Source organism: Musa acuminata, chromosome BXJ1-4 (genome assembly GCF_036884655.1).
Source record: "Musa acuminata AAA Group cultivar baxijiao chromosome BXJ1-4, Cavendish_Baxijiao_AAA, whole genome shotgun sequence".
Taxonomy (NCBI): Eukaryota; Viridiplantae; Streptophyta; class Magnoliopsida; order Zingiberales; family Musaceae; genus Musa; species Musa acuminata.
The window spans coordinates 44,063,375-44,084,971 of NC_088330.1; the positions used below are offsets into that span (position 1 = coordinate 44,063,375).

Sequence of the window (21,597 nt, forward strand, 5' to 3'; positions counted from 1 at the left end):
TGGAACTACGTTATGATATCTAATCATACTTAATGATCTTAAAAAATATGTTAAAACATATAGTCAATTATTTTCTAATCGTTTAAGCTTTTGGAGTTATGATCATTAAAATCATGTCTTTAAGATGGTATCAAGACATATCATGAATTGATTGGTATACCGCAAAGATTATCGAGACATATCATGAATTGTTAGAACCTACCTCTCTGACCACTAGACGAAGTGATTCCTGCTGACCCACTCCACTTCGCTTGCTTGGGACGGAGAAGATGTTCCTCTTTCTTCTACTGTGCCAACACCTCGTCTTGTTCGTCCTCATCCTCCTATTCCTTGTTGCTTTCGGGTCATCAAAGCTGCCACCACGTAGTCCGACACCGCTTCACGTTCGTCTCGTCTCGTCTCCACAGCATCGATTTTTCTTTTCGTTGCTTTCTTCTTGCAGTCGAAGCACGAGGGGCGGAAGAATCCTACGGTGAGTCCACCAGACCGTGTCTGTGTAAGAAATAGTCATTACATGTCCTGTATCACTTTAACCTTTCGCCCTGTCGTGTCAAGCGAGCACGGGCCGAGTGTCATTGGATGAAGCAAAGCATATCTTGCGTGCGTGCTTTGGCTTCCTTCCAACTTCTGTGGATGCACGTTTCCACCACCGCCACCACCTCACTCCGTATTCATCTTCTCCCGTAGTTTGTATTTCGTTTTATATTCATGCAATGGTGACATACTCGTCATTATAGGTATTAATATCACGTACCAATGTTTCCAAAGTATTATTGTGTTTGACGACGTTAGTCTGTTCCGGTTAATGAATGATATATATAATATTATTTCTAATAAATTATTAGAATTCTCACCGACAGTAGTCAACTGTGATTATTCCAACACTGCACAGAAAGAGTCAACAAGACGGAATCAGATACAAGTAGACCCACATCTCACAACCTCAAGCAAAACAGCCTCCGACAACAACACAGTCCCCTCCACTCACACCCACAGCAAAGAATCAAACCTGCCTTCCTACGCCAAGCCACCAAACATTGCTTTTATAATAAAGATTAAAAGGAAGGAAGGAAGGAAGGCAGGCAAAATAAAGGAGACAGATAGTTGGATGAGACATCAACGGTAGCAGATTATTGAACATGCAATAATATATCATCATACCCAACAACAACATATGCTATGCGGTCTAGACGACCAACATGCCGATGGATAGCAGCGCCACCCCCAAACTGTTCATCATCTTCCTCGCTCTCCCTGCTCCGCTCTGCATCACAGATGACAAGTGGTAACAGCCGATAAGAACACTAAATGGGTGCAAGAGACACACGACGCAAATGACTAGCTAGTGAAAGTGTCATGTCTCAGAGCTATGCTGTGGTCAAAGACTTATTTGCCCTCCTCGCGTATTTTCGATTTAATTACTTGCTCCGCCGCACGAATCGCGAAGCAGCTTGGCGCTGGAACTGACGGTCGGATCTCATCTTTTTTTTAAATGGAGTGTACACGTGGACACCTCCTTCCACCACTTACATCCACTGATGCGGGTGGGACACCGTGGGGACGGCGAGGATAACTACGGTTGGCGGGGAAGTAACACCGAGTCACCGGACTTCAAAGTTCACGGAGAACCCGATTTCAGTGGGGGCTCTGAGTTCCGGTTTCCGCACTTTTGCATCCTCTTTTCCGTCCGCGGGTAGACGCCAGAGCACAAGCCACGTGCGGCCGAAACGCCGGGGAATGACCGGGCACGGCCGTGTCCAAACCGACGGCTTAGGTTTTTCCGGCGCCATTTTTGGACAAATGCTGCTATCCTGTACCGTCGGTGGAGGTCGCGGTGACCGTTAAGATCGGAACCGACGGTTGGATCTGGCGGATCGTTGACGTGGGGTGTAGAGGGACTAGAGAACGTACCGTCTCTTCGGCTCCACTGGGGCCGGGCGAGGCGGCCTCGTTGGCCGGGGATGCTGCGGTACTTGACGGCGGGATGACGGCGGCCGGCGAAGAGGCAGGGGCGCCCTTCTTCGGTTTAGACGGCGCTGGAGCTGGAACCTCGGCGAGGTTCGGAGGGGCTGCGGCCGGCGCAGGGGCGGCAGCACGGACCGGGGCCGGGGCCGGGGATGGCAATGTGGGTGGAATGCTCGGTGGAGGGCTGGCGGGGACCGGCGTGGGCGGAGAAGTCGAGGGAGCCGGGGGCGGCACAGTCGGGGGCGAGGCAAGGGGAGCGGTCACATGGGAGGAGATGGGTGCGGAGGTGGGAGGGGCAGCCGTCGGTGGTGAGGAGACGGGTACGACGGTGGGAGGGGCAGCTCTCGGTGATGAGGAGACGGGTGCGGTGGTGGGAGGGGCTGCGGTCGCAGGGGAGTGGACGGGTGCGGAGGTGGGAGGGACGGCGAGAACAGGGGAGGAGACGGGTGCGGAGGTGGGAGGGGTAGCGGTCACATGAGAGGAGACGGGTGCGGAGGTGGGAGGAACAGCGATCACAGGGGAGGAGACGGGTGCGGAGGTGGGAGGGGAGGCGGTCACATGGGAGGAGACGGGTGCGGAGGTGGGAGGGGAGGCGGTCACATGGGAGGAGATGGGTGCGGAGGTGGGAGGAGAGGTGATGTGTCCGGTGGGAGCGGAGGCGGTCACATGGGAGGAGATGGGTGCGGAGGCGGGAGGAGAGGTGATGCGTCTGGTGGACTTGGTGGGTGGTTGGGCGGCGGGGGGTGGGGCGGTGGCGGTAGATCTGGCGGGGGCAGTGGCGGGGTAGAGGTGGGCGGAGGACTTAGTGGGGGAAGAGGCGGGGGAGAGGGTACTGCGTTTGGTGGGAGGAGCGGCGGGGACGGGGACAGCGAGTCTGGTTGGGGCGGGAACAGTGTGTTTGGTGGGAGCGGCAGCAGCAGAGGAAACGGGAGGGACGGCAACGGCGGCGGGGGATGCAGCCGGCGACGGTGCGACGGCGGAGGAGAGATGAAGGCAGACGAGGGCGACGGCGAGGGCGGCGTGCCTGCCCATGCTCGCTCGACCACTCTAGCCGCAGAGAGAGCGAGAGTAAGAGTGGAGCAGGGTGAGAGGGAGGGGGGAGTGCGTTAATAGGTAACATATGGTGACTCCTCGTCGCGTCCCGACTCAACCAACGATTCGGCGCTCGGTGGGCAGTACGCCAAACGCCGTGAGATCATTCGGGAAAGGAGTCACGAAGGGACGTCCACCATAACGTTCACATTCATAGACACGGTGGCCCCGTTTTCGTGGACGCCTTCTATACGACGCCAGGTTGGTCCGTATCACCGCTTTAAATGGAGGAATGCCACCCCAAGTTACGAGCAAACACACCGTACCCACGAGGACCATAAGACACGTTGCTCACGAGCAGTGTGGGGTCCAGTTCCCCGTTGCAGATTTAGGGTGGGGGCCTTCTTGGTAGGAGACCTGCAGCTATTGGAATGAGCTTTTGTGCGTGTGTGTGTGTGTGTGTGTGAGAGAGAGAGAGAGAGACAGAGGTCGGGTGGGTTAGAGTTGGTGAGTGGGCGCGGGCGGTCGATGTCAGTGAGCCTTCGGGAGACGAGCATCTCAAAGCCAAGGTGTCGTGCGTGTTCTATCACATCAGGCAGCCAACAGGGACCCGCCACGGATCCCTCGCCAAAACCATCTCATCCTACGTGCCACTCTCACCAACCCGGACACTCGGAGCTCATCAAGCACCGCAGCCTGAGGGTGTCCTGCCGGTGACTCACAGGGCTTCTATTACTTGGCGTTGGCCATCGAGCAGTACGAGAGGCATGCAGGATGACGAGAGGTACGTTCCGACGCAGAGCGTGTCTGTGGTCAGTCAAAGCTCTACCAGTGTGCGTACGGCCATTCAATCGAACATGTCAAATTCGTATAGATATAAGATGAGTGATCCAATCATACGTCGAGGTGGAATACAATTACTTGTAATTACCTTTGCATCGTAAGAAAATTATAGTGATTATTTAGCTAATGTAGACAATCCAACCTGATCAAGAACACAAGCAGGAAAGTAGGGGTTTGAAATCTCTACCATTAAAACCTTAGTCATGCCTGATTAATGATCTTTTATGTTTGTGATGGAATACATAAAAGCCATGGATACACCTCTTCACAAGGAAGACGAAGATGAAAGACTCACTAATGCAGTTATCAAATGATCAAGAATACATACATACTTGCATACATACAAACACACATATAGCATAAAACATTCAGTAAATCTATCTGCAATGTCTCAGTCAAAGAACTTTCCCTTCAACCACTCATCAATGGTTTATCTCGCAACAGACTAGTAGTAGTAGTAGTAGTAGCAGTACAATTGTAAGTAATTGAGATAAATCAACAGACTTTGATCCATGGAATCAGACATGCAAAACATATAGCATCAGATAAAACAAAGAGTTCGGTCTACAGCCACTTCTTTAGCAAGATTAAGACTCCATATGGATGGAGTAGACTAGGAAAAGTTACATCCAAGTCCACTACCAATCCACAGTTACATCAATTAGCTCAACACATCCTGAACAACTAACTTGCAAACGATTAAAAAAGCAAAACACATAGGAGAACTGAATTGGAGCCATCTCACCGGCGCACAATTCCCCAGCGAAGTTTTTCATGCACCAGAAAAAAAAAAAAAAATCGGCTTTTGATCAGGGAAGAAGTATCAACACTGACATGATCCTCTCCTTTCGGGAACAGAAGCAGCAACCTGTTAAAAAGATGAGAAGGAACAAACACTGTTCCCATTCCACAGCTGACAAACCGAAAAACACCAAACCAGTGAACCCTGCCTTCGCTTCGGAAGGATTCATCAAGGCCTGCAGGTCCAAGAGCACTGAACCACAATGCTCCAATATCAAAAAGCATCGAACCATTCTGGCACTATCTATAGGGGAAATAATCCTCCAGACCCCACAGAATTAGTCCCTAGAGATCTACATTTCATGGTCAGTCGGTCAGCGTAAACAAGCACGGTGCAGGTATAGACAATTCAATTCATATCAAATCTTATATGGTGTTAGCATTAGACTTCCACCCTCCACACGATGTTACCATCGGCGCCATCATGTGACTTCTCCAGTGCCGCGACCTTGGCCCGATGATTCCCAGCCACGGTGTTCTCCCCTCTTTCTCCCTGAGGTAGCTCACAGGCTTCGCTGATGGACCCACGTTTTATATCAGCCGGAGGGATAAAACAATCCATAGAGAGACCAGGAACATTAAAGGCAACCTCCTCGATGGTCCAAGCCTCCTCCATCCTGGTTTTCGTGTGGCTCATGGCCACTTCACCGAACCGAAAAAGAGTGACAACCGAGTGACCAGAGTGCGCAATCATCATGCCATCGACCGGGCGATAATCGTCGATGAAGGAGTTGATGGAGGTTTCCCAGTAAGCAGCATCACCGCCGGCACTTGCTTGGATTCGAGTCAGATGTGAATCCTCAATATGGATGAGTAGTCCCGTTCTCTGGCTAAAGTAACCAAATAAGACATGCCTAATGACCTCGGCAGGTCCCTCGCTCCTTGCCCTGAGCGTCTGTGGATCCGCACATAGCTTGAGGATGAAGCAATCCTCCCCGTTGACCTTCTTCTCCCCGATGCATCGTGCATTGGCGAACATGCTAGCTGTGGTCAGCGGATCAAGACCCTATTTCGTATAGCAACACAGAACCATCTCGATCATCTATCATAGTCAAAGCAATCCATCAAACACAAGGTGAAATAGGGTCATCTTCTATACCTGAAGAGCCCGACGAAGGGGCCGGACAGGGCCCTTGGCGGCATGGGCACCGAGCCATGGTGTGTGGCGCCAAACTAGCTTCCCATTACAACCGGCACGGACCTTGCTGCCACCGGCTGCGAGCTCCACATACCACATGTCAGGTGCCATCTGCCAGAGGACGAAGCTACCGGACTCTGCATCCCTGGATGCATTCCTCTTCCTCACGATCTTGGTGGCCATCTCGAGCTCGGTTGCCACCATCCTAACCTTCCCCATTGCGTAAGCATTCCTGACGGAGCTTAGCAACTTCAGACCTCCTGATGCCGCTGTATACTGCTGAAGGATGTACTGCGCCGACGACGTCTCCTGCAACAACAAATCGAGAGGAGTTGCTCACAAACCAAAGCAAGGATCGATTACAAACATGTAACCAATTGGAAACGAGATGCATTTATCACAGTGCATCATGAATTAATTGTCTATTGAATCTTTAAATAGGGAAAATTCGCATGAATGAAAGATATTGCCACGAAATCCTATGAAGAAACAAGTTGATCAAAATGCACATCCGTTACATCAAACAGAGGCACAGTATTATCGATAACCTAAGTAAAGTCTTGAAGATGAAGCCAATATCTTTGCCACACCATATAATTCGATGTTAAGGACGAACGTAAATGATGGCAAGATATGACAATCCAGGGAAGGAAGAAGGATAGGAGCGCTCACGATGGGAGTATCCTTGATACTAAGGTGAGGAAGCGGGTCGGTGGAGCAGACGTGGATGGGGGCGAGGGGCGCCGCCATGACCCCAAGAAGAAGCCGGAGGTCCGAAGGCCGGCACGAGGCGGCGGCGGAGGTGGATACGGATGGCGCCCGGGAGAGCTGTCCCTTCACCCACTGCCCCCACCCCCGCTCCTTGCGCGCCTCATCCCCCTCCCCCTCCCCCGAATCAGGGCCCTCCATCAGCGGCGCCAGGCTCCCGGATCTCGGCACCGCCGGTCCCCCCACCATCCCGCGCCGCCTCCACCGCCGCCGCGGCAGCAGCAGAAGCTCCACCACCGGCGACGGTCCCCGTCGGGGGCTCTCCGACCTCGACCTCGACCTCCCCGGCGCCCGCGCCCGGGCTGGCGTCAGCCCCCTCGCCACCTCCTCCCTCAGCGCCGAAAAGAACCCTTGCTTCTTCTCCATCCGGCCTTGCCCCTCGTCCAAAACCCTAAAAGAGGGAGAGAGATAGTAGAAGAAGACGACGAGGCGAACGGACTCTTCTAAGGGAGCGAAGACTCGGGCCAAACTCCACCAAGGAGCTACGAGTGTTTTGCGGCGTAGAGGTCGCACGAAGCCGCCAAGGAAGACAGGGAGGGACCAAGGCGTGATTATTAATCCGACCAAGGAGTGGACTTGAAGACGGAGGAGAAGAAGAAGAAGAATGGGAAAGAGACGGGGCAGAGCGCGTGACTGCGGCTGTCCGAGGACGGAGGAAAAGGAAAGCGGAGGGAGGGATGGGAATGATAAGAAAAAAGAAGGGAGGGGGTTAACTGTAAAAAAGGAAGACAGCACAGAAGGACCGAAATAGAAAAAAGAAGAAATAGAGGAACCAAAACAGAATGTGGCCACCACTAGATGAGTAGGCCCTATAGATATGATGGGTCCCGTCGATACGCTCACCTCAGGTGGGGTTAACCTTGCCAACTCTCCACTCCGAATAATAATAGTCCCCAACATATTTTCCTATTTTATGGGGCTAAAAAAAAATAAAAATAAAGAGAGAATTAATATGCTTTTAGCAGCATCAAATTACTTAGGTGCAGATAATAAATACTAAGATATGGTCTACATTGTTTTTGTGTGTCATCGAAATGAGGAGATTTCATGAACTCAGCGAGTGAATATTCAGAAGACATTCCTCCGTGGCATCAGTGCATTGAGTCTCAGAACTATGTCGTCGGTCCAACAAAAAAAGTCTCGATCACTGTTACGATGCTGTTTAAGCATCAGCGCGTGATGGAGACAATGGTTTGAGGCGAGGCATCGGCACGAGCTGAGTGCTTCCTGTTGTTCTTGGCGTCTGATGACCGAGAAAACAGTGGGGGAAAATGGAGTAATGAATCACGATAGAGTTGCTTCGTGCAGAAAAGTGCTACGTCGTCTCCACTCGGCACGCCCGGTGAAGGAAGAAGATGTTAGAGACGGCAGCGAAGAGTTTTGCAGCTTCATGCGCAGCTTTACGTAGTTTAGATGCATTCTCTGCATGGAATGCGGAGATAGATGTGTCTCGTTCTATCGTTCTCCCATCGACGTCACTCGCAGCGATGGGTGGTCGACTGTCGTCGAAAGACGAAGATGAAGTCGTTGTTTGGACAGGCATGGCCAGCAATTGGTCCAAACTTTCGAGTCATTGATTGACCTTATTATGCCTGGTTTCAAGTGAGAGTAGTGCTCGGTGACATCAAGGACAAAGGAAGCAATGGAGCTTTCAGATGCTGCTGTCACGAAGGCCAGCAGGCAGGTGAGAAGGGTGAAAACTCAGTGGAGCCAACCAGAATGACATCCATCGCTTGCTCCATCTACAAACCATTTGGTGGTCCATTCGTACCAACAAGGGTGCAGTCAGCAAAAAGGTCACCTCTTCCCTCGGCCATCACAAATCAATTCTATGTTCGCGGTGGCAGTGCAGGTTAATCAAATGACTCTTTGTTCCTAACTTCAATTCCTGGGAGAAATAGGGAGCTTGTGTTCATGCATTTACTCCTGTAGTGGTCCTTCGGAATGCATCAAAAAGCACAACTCTACAACGGCATAAAACCCGAGGAAACAACAAGCCATAATGGACAAGTTGCATAAGGGTTTTTGTGCTGCTTTCCAACTGGCTCCCTCCCTCACTTAAAAGCATGTACTTTACTTATCTCTCTCTCTCTCAGTGTCATCCTTCCAAGAACGAGTAATCCATGGATGGGGCCACAGCTAACCTAATTAGATCCAGCTTCAGCGGACGAGTAATCCAACCTCTCGATGATGATGATGATGATGATGATGATGATCGTCTCAGAGTCTCTGGTTCATGAAGTTAAGATAGGAAGATCGACGTACATCCATCAGAGGATGGGAGAAGATAAGGCGTGCATGGAGTCGCTCACCGTGCTTGGACCAGCACGGCCTTCCTCCCTTTGCAGCACATGCACAGTTCACCCTGGTTGGTGGGGGAAACGGATCTGATTCCGACACCGTTCCAGCGTCACATGAGATCACTGTGCTCGCCCTTCCCCTCTCCTTTACCCTTGTACTGTTTTGCCGTCGGTTCCATCGACAGGAGGTTGTGCAGGGAAAGCAAAAGAACTCAAAGAGAATGGAGCGCAGGAGCTTGCATGACTGCGAGCACCGTAAGCTGCACGTCGCAGTCGTGTTACACCACTGTGTGCTTTTATGATGCTTGGAGTTGAAGCGTCACAAAGTTCTTCTACTTGGCTCTTCTGGAGTGTGGTGCAAGTAAGATCGTAGAAGGGATGTACTCCTGGTCGGGAAAAGGAAGAAGACGATGGAGTAATTTTGCCCATTCACGGTGGGTGAGTGAATCTCCAGCTCGAAGAGGTACCATTAATTGCCTGCGACCATATGCTTTTGTCGCCGAGCAACGAGCAGAAAGCCATCCGCAGAACAGGAGAGAGAGAGAGAGTCTTCGATTCATATATCTCTTTCTCTCTCTATACAGATATCTAACGTGCCACGAATTCTTCCTTATCGTCGTATTATTTTCTTGAGTCGTTGCGGTTCATCGAGAGGAAATGATGAGTTCATAGACTTTTTATTCTTGTGAATCGATGGCGAATCTGCGTACAGATCCTTTTGCAGAAGTTTGCATCGGTAGAGGAGACTTCGCCATGGGTGTGGATGACGAGCATCTCCCCATCTTTTTGACAGTAAAGGGCAACGTCCTTGATCCTTTTTCTATCATCTCGAAACATTCCGCACACACCAAACCAGACAAAGATTCCTCCTCTCCTCGCTTGGGCACAGCTCTGACCGATGGACAGAGCTCGGCAGCGAAGGACGCGTCAGTAATGGCGTATTTCGTCGTGGTCAAACTTGTGTTCTCTCCAGCTGTCTGTCAGTGGTTGGTGGCGTCAGAGACGAACGTTTCCTCGCAGTGAGTCCCGACGCATCCTGGAGTGCCCTACCACCGTATGTGTATGTGTATGTGTATGTGTATGTGTATGTGTATGTGTATGTGTATGTGCATGTGCATGTGCATGTGATTGTGACGTAGGGGTTGGAATTGGTGCAAGAAAGTGATCCGGATCACTACTCACTGCGTTCGATCGAATTGATTCCCATAGGGTTTGAACCTGACGCAGCCGTCTGATGGTCGAAGAACCAAGTCATTCGGAGTGCAAACGAGGGCAGCCCAAGCCCAAGAAATCTTGATTGCAGATGTGTAAGGCAGGCTGATGACCACCATTTATTTTTATTGGGAAGCCCCTCCATTCTCCTTACGAGATCTTCTCCTTAATGAAGGCGACCGCGGAACCCTAACCCTAATAACTAGGTCAAAAGGTTACTTCCCGAGACCTTCAATATATACCAACAGTGGTATGTGTTTCTGCGGTTCAATATGGCTTTAATCGACATTCTAAAGTTGCCACCTTGGACGCAATATAACGCGAAAATAAACATGTAGATGGTTTTGAGGCATCGATACATGAACATTTATATGCTTCCGATTTCAGTCCATTATCGTATAGAATTTTAGTTTTCTAAGAGAAACGTTAAGCTTCCATTTATCCAAAATGAAAATGCCGAACATCCGTGAAACAAAGAAAGCGGCGACTCCATCCACAACTTGTTGATGGCATCATAACCATCATGACAACCTCTGGTTTCGCACATCGCAGCAACTGAAACAATATAATAATGCCAGGAGGAACGACTTGTTATGCGGAAAGAAGATTCATTCATTAATAGGATTAAACATAAAACAACGGCAGCAGGTAAGCAGAACCATAACCCGACTGCAGCATTATACAAGGAACATTAATTATTGTCCACATGATCGATCGATCTACCGTGGACTAATGTCAACCCTCATTTTATTGCTTGCTTAGGTGATCTTGCTCGCTTTGGACGCCGCGGGCTACAGAATCACCTTTGACTACGTACGTATCCTCTCCGTGGGAACTGATACGCATGCCACCCTCTTTAAAAGACGATTGGGATGACGGTTGACCTCTACGTCGAGATAGTTATTGCAGCTTCACAACTAAAAATAGCGGCAGAATGCACGTCTTTCATGGCAAGACGACAGGCTTTATGTCCCAGATGTCCTTTGCATACTCATGAATTGTCCGATCGCTGCTAAATTTGTAGGAGCCAGCTGTGTTTAAGATTGACATTTTTGTCCATCTCTGTGAAAAACCAGTTCACAACTCTTCAGTAATAACATATATAAGGGTTGATAAGCTACGTTCTTACTTCATAACAACACCAATTTCTGTAAATGTTAAGGTAGATTTTTGCACAAAAACACAAAAAAAAAGGGGTTTAAGGTATGATTATTCGAAATGTTGAAAAGTCTTTAAAACTAGTGATGCTTACCTTTTGGTCTTGATATGCCTCATCAACCTTCTCTTGGCACTCAAGGTAGCTGGGGAAATCCTTGCCAACAAGAAAATAATCTGCACGACCAAATCCTTCGTTCCCTTCCAAGGATCCCATCAACTCGTCATAATCACCAGGTCCAAAGACGCCACTACAGACAAATTTCTTGACCTCTTCAAATCGTGGGTCTGGCACAAACTGTCCACAAACGGAAACAAGCAAGCATGTTCAACAAGTTGAATAGTATTTGTCCAGCTCTAGATGAAATATATTTACCTTTCCTTCTGCTCTTTCTGTTCTTAAATCAGCAATTTCATGTGCACGAGCACCAAAGAGAAAAAAGTTGTCTTCTCCGACTTCTTCTCTTATTTCAACATTGGCTCCGTCCAAGGTTCCAATCAGAATACAGCCATTCATTGCAAATTTCATGTTGCTAGTTCCACTTGCTTCCATCCCGGCGGTACTATCCAGAAAAGATTAAGAGCGTCTTGAGTTGAAGGAAATTCACAAACTATAGCATAGGTTACTAAATTATCTAACAATACCAAGAGATTTAGCTCCAAAATCAAACAACTCAACCGCTGGTCCTACTATTGCTTGCAACTATAAATGATACAAATGTGGCGTGTCCACATTCATAACCTTTGTTAAGAAATAGGCATAATAATTTATGATTGCTTGGAACTTTTCTCCCACAAATTTGTTAAAATCATATATCATAAAGTGAATTGGATTAATGCAAATCTTTGTCAAATTAAATGAAGGTTATAAATCACCTGATATGTTGAGATAACTCACTAGCCGGTATAAGCATCTCAGCAACACTGACATTATAATCGGGAATGAAAACAACCTGGACAAAGAAACAAAATTGTTACTGATCACAAATCCAGCATTTATTTTTCACCTGACCCTGGATTAGTAGATAAGAAAATAACCAAACGAGTGATGTCAGAATCTCAAGCCAGGAAACTGACTTTTTATTTTTTTTCTTGAAGACATGAAATTATGGAGAAGAATGATTTTCCAGCTCCAAACAACTATGCAGTAAGCAATAGATGAAAAATTGAATTCAGTTAGGATTAGAGATATCTATAGGCTAGATATACCTTCAGTAGATCTCCAATATCTGGATCATGATTTATAGTAGCCCCAACATCAGTGATAAACTTTACTATTCTCTTCGCCTGTACATATGTCGCAAAGGCTTTACCACCAAATATGCAGACCCTAGGAACAAAACTGGATATTCTGTCTTCTGCAGTCATTTCTTTCATTTTTTTGTAGCGGTAGACAATTCCTAGGATATTTAACAGTTGACGCTTATATTCATGGATCCGTTTTACCTGATAAAATATGATACAGCTAAGCCAATTAGAACTGGAAGAATTGCTGGCAGTTAGAGAGATGTTGTATTCTGAACAAACCTGAATATCAAACATCGAATCTGGGCTGACAATATAGCCTGTTCTCTGTCTTATGAGTGAAACAACCTTCATTTTGTTGCTTTTTTTAGCAGCTCTCCACTCTGAATGGAGATCCTCATCGTCAGCAAACTGTCAGAAATTGTACTCATGTCAGATAATGTAAAGAAAAATGAAAAATGATGGTTCAACAATATCTGCAGAATCCCCTGGACAAAGATTAATTGTTGGATGATTCACAAGAACTAGAGCACCAATTCAAGACCAAAATCATAGCATCTGTGATGGTACATTTCTGAACAGAGAGGAAGAAGAAAGTGTTCCCATCACAAATTGATGGAAAACGATGTATATATAAATATGCTTCAAAAATCTGAAAACTAAATATGAAACAAGAACAGAGAAAAAGGGTTTGCAGAATCTGAGAAGCTAACTTAAGGAAATGAAACAGAATGTTGAAGAAATAACAAGCAGATAAAAAGTTGAAACAAGTTACAGAAGGATTTAAAAGAATAAATTAGATGAGCATGGAAAGGATGATACAAACAAGAGTCATGGCTCCATGAAAAGGAGATATGTGAATTCCAGAAGCTAGAGACTAGTTATTTTCCCACCAGTCTCAAATTCAGAATAGATATCTGATGAGTACATATTAGTGAGCTGGCAAATTGTTTAGCAAAAGAAAGCCAAGTTTAATTAAGCCAGCTACCATTACCTTTCTAAGTTCTTCGAGTTTCTCAGTGTTCAGAACCCAATCATCCGTACCAATCCACTTAGTTAATATACTACTGAGTTCAGGATTGCAAAACCTAATCCAGCGCCGAGGAGTCACACCATTTGTTTTGTTTTGAAACTTTTCAGGCCATAACTGCAATAAAAATGACAATGCTCATTTATGTCATCAGTTGCATGTTCCATCCAAATAGACAAGCAATAGAAACAAGCAAAACCAGCAAGTGTGATTGAGTTACCATAGTGGCATCAGCTGACTTGCAACAATAAAAAATATTGAAACAATGAACTTACAATATTTACCTTGTAGAAACTGTTGAAAACATCTTGTTTAACAATCTCACTATGAATTTCAGCAACCCCGTTCACCCCATGTCCGCCGACAACACAAAGATTAGCCATACGAATCATCTTAGGTAATTTTGGATTTGACTTCCAAAAGGATGGCTCTTCACCTTCAGAATCCTCTTCCTCTGGTTCAACTTCCTCAAACTCAGCTTTTTCATCCAGGAGCACACCAGAAGGCTTTAGAGGTTTCCCTAGTGGTGCTTGTTTAGGTTTAATAGGGATGTCCTTTCGGGTTTCTTTCAAAGTTTTTTTCAGGGATTCTTTTGAAGTTCCCTGGGGGGTCTCTTTCAAAGTTGCTTCTGAAGTTTCTTTTGGGGTTTCTTCCTTTGGTTTATAAAACAATTTCTGAACAGATTCTGGAAAGTCAACATTGTCTAAGATCCTCGTATCTTTCAATTTCTTCTCCAAAAGCACGAGATCTTCTTTTCCATTTTCTAAGATGATGAAGTTGATCAACTGTTTATATCGATGAACACAAATTATCAATGACCTCAAGCAATGTAACAATAATTTTCATGTCTATTTAAATGAAAATTCAAACTATACCTCCTCATCTATCATTTCTATGATCTCAACATGTCGCGGAAGTAGCTTCTGCATCAGCTCCAAACTCCACTTCTCCAAAGCTTCAGGAAGAACTGTGTGGTTTGTATATGCCATGGTTCTGAAAGGGTAAAGTTAGCAATCACAGTACAGATGACATTAGTACCTTTCGTATATAAAATTAAGTTGTTCCAACCATCAAGTTACTCAAAAATCACATCTAGTAGCTGACCATATCTTTTTTATGATAGATTTCTGTGCATGTTCATCTTGTCTATTTCGCGCCAAGAAGCATACAACCATATATAGAGTGTTATTTATGTCCTACCTTGGGAAAACTAAGCATCCTGCTGAACATTCTACATATAGTCCTATATATTTTTATATAATTATACTGCCAGTAGTAGTGTTTTTTTCTGCAAACAAAAATTAGGAAAGAACTTAGATTTAGGAAATTTAAGACAGGAAAGTACCTCTGTGTAATTTTCCAAGCTTCATTCCAGGTCAAACCTTTCACATCAATCAGTATCCTCATTAACTCTGGAATGCAGAGTGTAGGGTGAGTATCATTCATTTGGACTGCAACTTTTGTAGGAAATTCTTTCCAATTAACAGAATTTCCAGATCTCCTCTCAAAACATGCAATGATATCTTGAAGAGAGGCTGAACAAAGTGTATACTGTTGTTTCAAACGAAGAATTTTTCCCTCCATAGACTCATCTCCAGGATACAATATATAGCATATCTGAAACAAACCCCACATATCATAAATGTAAAGAGGGGAACATGAAATTAAATAGAACATATGTTTCCCACTGATAATGTTAATATAATTTAACTATACTATTTTTGAACATAAAGTAAATAATGTAATCAACATAATGCAACCACAATCAGTAAGAATGAAAACTGTTCATTAGATTTCAACTAGAAGTTCAAATAAATACCATGTGTGGTGGATTTGAATAAGTCCCTTGACATGATTTAGAGGGGAAAAGAAACTATGCCAGAAATATCTGGGACTTACGAAAATAAATGCTTTACACATTAAGCAATCAACATACTAGTCCTTTAAAACCTTTTGGAGGTATACATCAAAGACATGTGATTTTAAGATTTCATCCCATCGAAGTAACATCATATTTCATGCTTCAAGGGTTAGAAGAACCCAGGGATACAAGTTTAAAAATTAACTTTTCAGGAAAAAATATGTGAGAAATCCTTAACTATAAAAAATAACTGATCAAAGAAATTTTGATAAATCTATTTGAGGAAGTCTATACAAATTCAGATCCTGATTTAATTCATATATTCGATAATTACTGTAATGATTTCCTAAAATTTTAAAAAAAACTTCTGTGAGTGATAATGCATAAAAGAGTGGCTACAGAGAAATCAACAGTCTTAAAAGCTGCCTCAGAAGCTTTGAAACGAAATAAACCTTTTCAGCATTTTGTTGTGCCTCAGAAGCTTTGGCATGATGTCCAGCATTAAAAGCTGCCAAATCAAAATCTTCTGATGGTACTTTTGTTGACCAGAGGCGCAAGTTGATTGTGCTTTTAGTCTTGTACCCAGGTATTGGTACATCATAGGCAACGGCTTTTATATTCTCTCCACCAATCCAATGCTTCTTTCCATCTGAACCAATGATCACTTTGCCATAAAATTTCACAGGGTATGAGACATCGTTTCGTACAATTTCCCAGGGATTTCCCATCTACAACAAGAATATTTTATTTAGGAAAACCAATAAGCTTTTGTTATGGATCTAGTGTATAGAAATAAGGCTCCAACTTCAAATAACAATAGAATGATCTTACCTAGGTATTCCTGTAAACAGAGGAGAAAATAGAAACAGAATGATGTACATAGGACTATAGGAGTTGCAAGAGACATACCTCAAGCCAATTTTCTGCAACTTCCTCCTGACCATCTTTTGTGATGTTCTGCTTAAACAAACCATATCTGTATCTTAGTCCATATCCCCAAGCTGGATAATTCAATGTTGCCAAGGAATCTAAAAAACATGAAGCTAGACGTCCTAGACCACCATTGCCAAGTGCAGCATCTGGTTCCTGCAGACAATTATTGATCGCATTTTAGAAGTCCTGAGTGAGAAACAAGAGAGGCATTTACCATCAAGCTTGCTTCCTTTAGAAGGACATCATCAAATACATCACAAAAATATTACGTGGCTCTGAACCAATATTATTAAGGCAATGGGAAACATGTGTAAGGTAATGGAGAAGTCATACACCATCTGTGATATGTACTGAAATTTGTCTAACCTGCTCGGCAACATTCTCAAGATTGTGTCCAAGCTGTCTCAATGCATCTGCATAATGGCCTGTTAGCTCTAGATTACCAATTGCATTTAACAGTGCTCGTCCCTACAGAAGTGGATGAGAGAACGATGAACAAAATCAATAACATGAGAATGAAAGTTTGATTGTAGTGAATACTAGAAGTCAATTATCAAACCTGCAAAAATTCCATGGAGAGATAGTAGGCCTGTTTCACATTCATCTTTTCATAGTACTCATAAGTGGCATTCCAGTTTATTATTATTGCATCACGAACACTTTCTGCAGTAGCAATGTATGCCTTGGGAAGCTCAAAAAGTTCAGGAGAGAATGAGGGTGTGAATTCAGCATGATACTTGATACTTGATGCTACAGTGGAGGCGTTATATGCAGAATAGTTCAAGGCACTTGCAACACCTAAAAGATAAAGTTCATTTAGTCCATATGATGCAGGAATAGAAAATAAAACAACACTCTCAAATATTACATTCAGCATTGAGGTGAAGCAACAAGAAGGCATAATTACATATCTAAATAAGGGAGCACCAGAAGCAGGTCGATTAAGATTCCAGAGAAATTTGGTGGAACGGATAGCATCACAAATTTTAAAAGAAGAGATTGGATCAAGATCAATATTGCCAAACTTGCTTTCCCACCTAAGATCACAAAAGATTCATAAACTCAAATTGTAGAGGCAGATAATGTTGGATTAAGATGATATTTTTTATTAAAATAAAAATAATGTTTTTATTTTCAGTTACATTCTTTTTTTTTTTCAAATTTAGGACAATAAATAAAAATAGTATACACTATGAACAGGAACCTCCTTAAAATCAATTAAAGTTTCAGGTTAATCAGGTGAACTTACCATCCAGAAACTCTCGTAAACAGCTATACTCTAGCATTTACCTTCAAATTCGCTCTTATAGTTTGATCTCCTTTAATCTCTAAGACCGTCAAATACGACCCACGTAGCCAAGACTATGTCGAAAAATCATCTGAACCTTGTACCCTATGTCTCTTCCTATCTGCTTTAATACTAGAGCCGTAACCACTAGCTCAAAAACATTCAGTTCTACCAGTGTATGAATAATATGTGTATGGACTAGACCCACTTTCTCTTTTTACTTTTTCTATGATCCCTTCTATCTTCCCCTTTCTCTCTTCTTTTCTGCTCTTTCCGACTGCTTCTTCGTACCGTCACTTTCAACAATATTCTTCGTCGTGTCGTCGGATGCAACCAAAGCCAAGCTCCAAAGATGAACTACATAACAAACAATTATTTACCAAAACTCGTTACTCATTCGATGGAAGGTCTCAGTGGTCATTAACCAAGCCATAAAAAGGAACATTAAGCAGCAGTCTCATCTACATTTCGTGTTTTGCTCCAATGATTCACGCAAACGAAACACCAAACACAGATCGTCGACAATCCACAACGAGAGAGCAAATAGGACGGATCGAAAGTTTTACCGCCTTCCGCGACTGGATCCTTCACCTCCCGATCGCTGGCGACGCTCCTCACGGAGATCGATCTACGGGAGCGTCGCCGCCCCCTCCCGATCCCGCCGAAGAAGGGGGCCGGTACATAAACGATCGTCGATGACCGCAGTAGTGGCGACCCCGGGATGGTTCCGAGGTGGGAGTAGATCGCGGATCGAGACGGGAACGGGGACGACGACATCTAGTCCCAACGAGGAAAGCCCAACACCCGAGAAGATGACCAACAGAGAAGACCGATAGTGCGTGACTGAGAGGAGGAAGAAGACATCCTCTTATCGCCTCGTTCTTTCTGTTATATAGTGAGAGCGGGAGCTGATGGATATTTTTTGGTGGTGTCACGAACGGTCACATTGAATCCGTGAGACTCGGTAAAACCGGCTACGGTTGCGCAGCGTCAGCGACGTGGAGCTGCCTCCGGTGAGAATAAGGTGCCACCTCACCGGATTTAACAGCAATAAATCAACTAAGATTACACGCGTCACGTCTCTCTTTAATGAAATAGTGAGATTTTCTAAAAAAATACTCATATTTTTATGTATTTATATTTTTATTTACTCTATTATAATATTTTTTTTAAAAAAAATTATAATATTTTTATTGTGATTTTAAATACACTATAAACACTATAAGTGACATCTATTTGGTTGGTTGTTATTTCTCTTGTGTTATTATGATATCATATTTTTAAATTTATAATTAGTTTATTTGAATCATTTATCATGTTTTTAGTAGGTTTTATATTTTTAATATACTGACTAAGATATTATAACAAGTTATTTTTTATTTAGATGATGTTATTTTGAAAATATTATAAATATCTATCTGAATTATAGTATAACATATTAAATAATTTGTAGTGTATTTTGATTCTATCTAATTTATTTACAGTGTTTTCAAGTAAATTTTAAAGTATTTTAAATGCGATGATCAAAACATCATATCAGTTAGCTTAAGTTCACCTGTGGTGAGCATAGAAGACCGGGAAAAGCATTCATTAATTAACGTATTGGGATTGCTAATCTTTAAATGAAGTGTTAAAAGCTACATTATCCTTTTGTTTTTGGCTTCTATCGTCCGGTCCATGTTGGCCTAAGTTCACCTGCGGTGAGCATAGAAGACTAGGAGAAGCATTCATTAACGTATTGGGATCGCTAATCTTCGAGACAAGTGTTAAAAGCTACCTTATCTTTTTTGGCTCGTAATCGCTTCACATCAGTTTAGCAGTGGGGAGCGAAGTCACAGCGAGTCTGATGAGCCCAAAGGAAACAGACACTTTTATTTTGTTCGATTGTCTACGTTGTTAACAGCAAGCGAAGAGGAACAGACCACATTCATGTTTTTTTCTTATTTTTTAATTTAAAATATTATAATAATATAAGCTCTACATATATATATATATATATAGCAGTAAGATTGATAAGGGTTTATTGGACGCTTTACAGGTGAGGAGGTCAGTGATATTTTTCTAGTGCACGTCGTCGTTTCCCGTGGCAGGAGAGCCCACCACGCGTTCGTCCAAATGACTCCGAACAGAGGTGTTTGCGTGCCAAGTTTGCTAACGCTCTCCTCACCGTCCATGTTTCCCGCCCTGCTAAAAAGGTGGCTGAACGATGCGCAATTTATGTGAGCATATTCCTCTCAATCATCCATGCATCAGAAACTAATTTTGTTTTCACATATTTAACTTTATGAATCATAAAAGTTAACGTATTTATATCGATTAGTTTTAGTTAGATAATGATATATTATATAGCATTCTAATCTGCAATGTCAGTCGGTTGTAGTTTTTGCGGTCTTTTGGAGGAGTCAAAGTCACGAGAGGAAGGTTGAGATCAGCCTCGGTCATTGGCATTGGATGACTGTAGGGAACTCAGATCACGCTCTTTCCTTCTCATTCGTTTATGAGATGCATGCAGCTCGTGCTCTTTGCTTCATCGGATGGATGATGAAATCTTCTAATTGAGTTTTTGAAAGGTGCAATCTCGTTCGGGGAACTCACTCACTTGTATCCAGTAATAAATACGATGAAAGTGAAGCAAACATTTGACATTTATCTAGACACATTTAGGTACAAAAGTGACAGAAGATAAGATTTTCTCAATTATATAAGGAAATCTCTCTATTCTGTTGAAAAAAATTCTCTATTCTGTTTTGGGAATATGTTAATATAATATTTTTATTTTTTTAATAAATTTTTTTTAATAATTATTTTTATCTTCTATTATTTTCTTCAAAAACATCTGTATCCTAGTTTGGTGAGCACTCGAATACTGAACAAAGAGAGCAGCAGTGTGAACGGTCGGTCAGTCAGTCAGTTCCACCATAGTAACTGGGATCCCTAGAGGAGAAGCTCAAAGGATGTGATGCCTCAAAATAAATATACAATGCCTTCCTTCATCTTATGATACTGTTCATTTGGTCTGGACCTAATGTGGAACTTGCAGAAGCTTGTAAATGTCACACAAACACCAAATAAGCTATGCTCTGGGATTTCAGATGCTTATGCTTGTGGAAGCTGATCACGAGCTCATTCACCATCTGACCACTTCATACAAGGCCATACCAATTGAGATGTGGTTTGCGGTTCCATCTTGAACAGGAAGAGCAAATTTAGGTTGTGGCTCTGAATCAGCATGGAACACACAGTATTTATTTCTACTGTCGCCAAGTACCTGTGCTCCTCTTGATTTCGAGTGCCTGCTGACAACATGAGAACAAAATTGCCTGAGGAAACCTGCCAAAGCCAAAATGTTTGCTGCAAAGAGGATGCAGTGTCCCAAGGACATATAGAAAAATCATGTAGTCAAACAGCAAGCTTAAAAGTATTTATTCAGTAGCATAATCACACGCAGCCTTTTCCGAGCAAGCATGAGGTGGGCTGCAAGTCATTTTGGTTCCAACACAATATGGGATCTGGGGAGAGTCAAATATATGTAATCTTACATTTGATTATGAATCATTCATATAATAAAGGAGTAGATTTGTAATGATGTCAAGCTTTGCTATCATGATTTTTCTGAACTATTCTGGACATCCTGCTTGATCACAAATAGTTCAGCAATCGATGAGTAAAAGCAACAGGCCACCTGGTTGCAGCCTTCCCTTCGATCTCATTTATTCTTTCTAGTGCTTGGCAGATATAGTCAGCAAAACAGCTAGCATTCTTCCTCCAAGCTAGCATACCCTGAAACTGGCAGGCAAAAGCTTCCCTGTTATTTTGCTGCAAGGACACCAAAATCTGAAGCATAAAGGTTTTGAACATGCTCAGATTTGCTCCACAAACCAAAAGTCTCGGCAATCAATCCACCGATAAGCTTCAGAACAGCCAATGATAGTTTTGGTGCATGACTTTTCTGCATGATACATGCAACACATTTGTGGCCCTGCTCCCAAAAGGAAAACACACCAGATCAGTAATTATCACAGGCTT

The 21,597-nt window shown here is 43.8% G+C and overlaps 3 protein-coding genes across 3 annotated transcripts; all 3 read right to left on the minus strand.

The window, feature by feature from the left end:
* Nucleotides 1–898: 898 nt before the first annotated feature.
* On the minus strand, nucleotides 899–3,143 carry LOC135671916 (lysine-rich arabinogalactan protein 19-like). The gene is made up of 2 exons (XM_065180303.1): nucleotides 1,912–3,143; nucleotides 899–1,264 (listed from the first exon to the last, which is right to left on the minus strand). Exons 1-2 carry the CDS (start codon nucleotides 2,995–2,997, stop codon nucleotides 1,187–1,189), a joined length of 1,164 nt encoding a protein of 387 aa, XP_065036375.1. The 5' UTR covers nucleotides 2,998–3,143; the 3' UTR covers nucleotides 899–1,186.
* Nucleotides 3,144–4,711: 1,568 nt separating this feature from the next.
* Nucleotides 4,712–7,200, minus strand: LOC135671917 (uncharacterized). The gene is made up of 3 exons (XM_065180305.1): nucleotides 6,452–7,200; nucleotides 5,741–6,088; nucleotides 4,712–5,647 (listed from the first exon to the last, which is right to left on the minus strand). The coding sequence occupies exons 1-3, from the start codon at nucleotides 6,911–6,913 to the stop codon at nucleotides 5,024–5,026; spliced, it is 1,434 nt and encodes a 477-aa protein (XP_065036377.1). The 5' UTR covers nucleotides 6,914–7,200; the 3' UTR covers nucleotides 4,712–5,023.
* Nucleotides 7,201–10,647: 3,447 nt separating this feature from the next.
* Nucleotides 10,648–18,435, minus strand: LOC135671918 (alpha-1,4 glucan phosphorylase L isozyme, chloroplastic/amyloplastic-like). The gene is made up of 15 exons (XM_065180306.1): nucleotides 18,138–18,435; nucleotides 16,843–17,081; nucleotides 16,650–16,751; nucleotides 16,260–16,436; nucleotides 15,803–16,078; nucleotides 14,835–15,106; nucleotides 14,365–14,482; nucleotides 13,774–14,274; nucleotides 13,454–13,606; nucleotides 12,742–12,870; nucleotides 12,424–12,660; nucleotides 12,091–12,167; nucleotides 11,591–11,777; nucleotides 11,312–11,512; nucleotides 10,648–11,121 (listed from the first exon to the last, which is right to left on the minus strand). The coding sequence occupies exons 1-15, from the start codon at nucleotides 18,346–18,348 to the stop codon at nucleotides 11,005–11,007; spliced, it is 2,997 nt and encodes a 998-aa protein (XP_065036378.1). The 5' UTR covers nucleotides 18,349–18,435; the 3' UTR covers nucleotides 10,648–11,004.
* Between the last annotated feature and the right edge of the window lie 3,162 nt (nucleotides 18,436–21,597).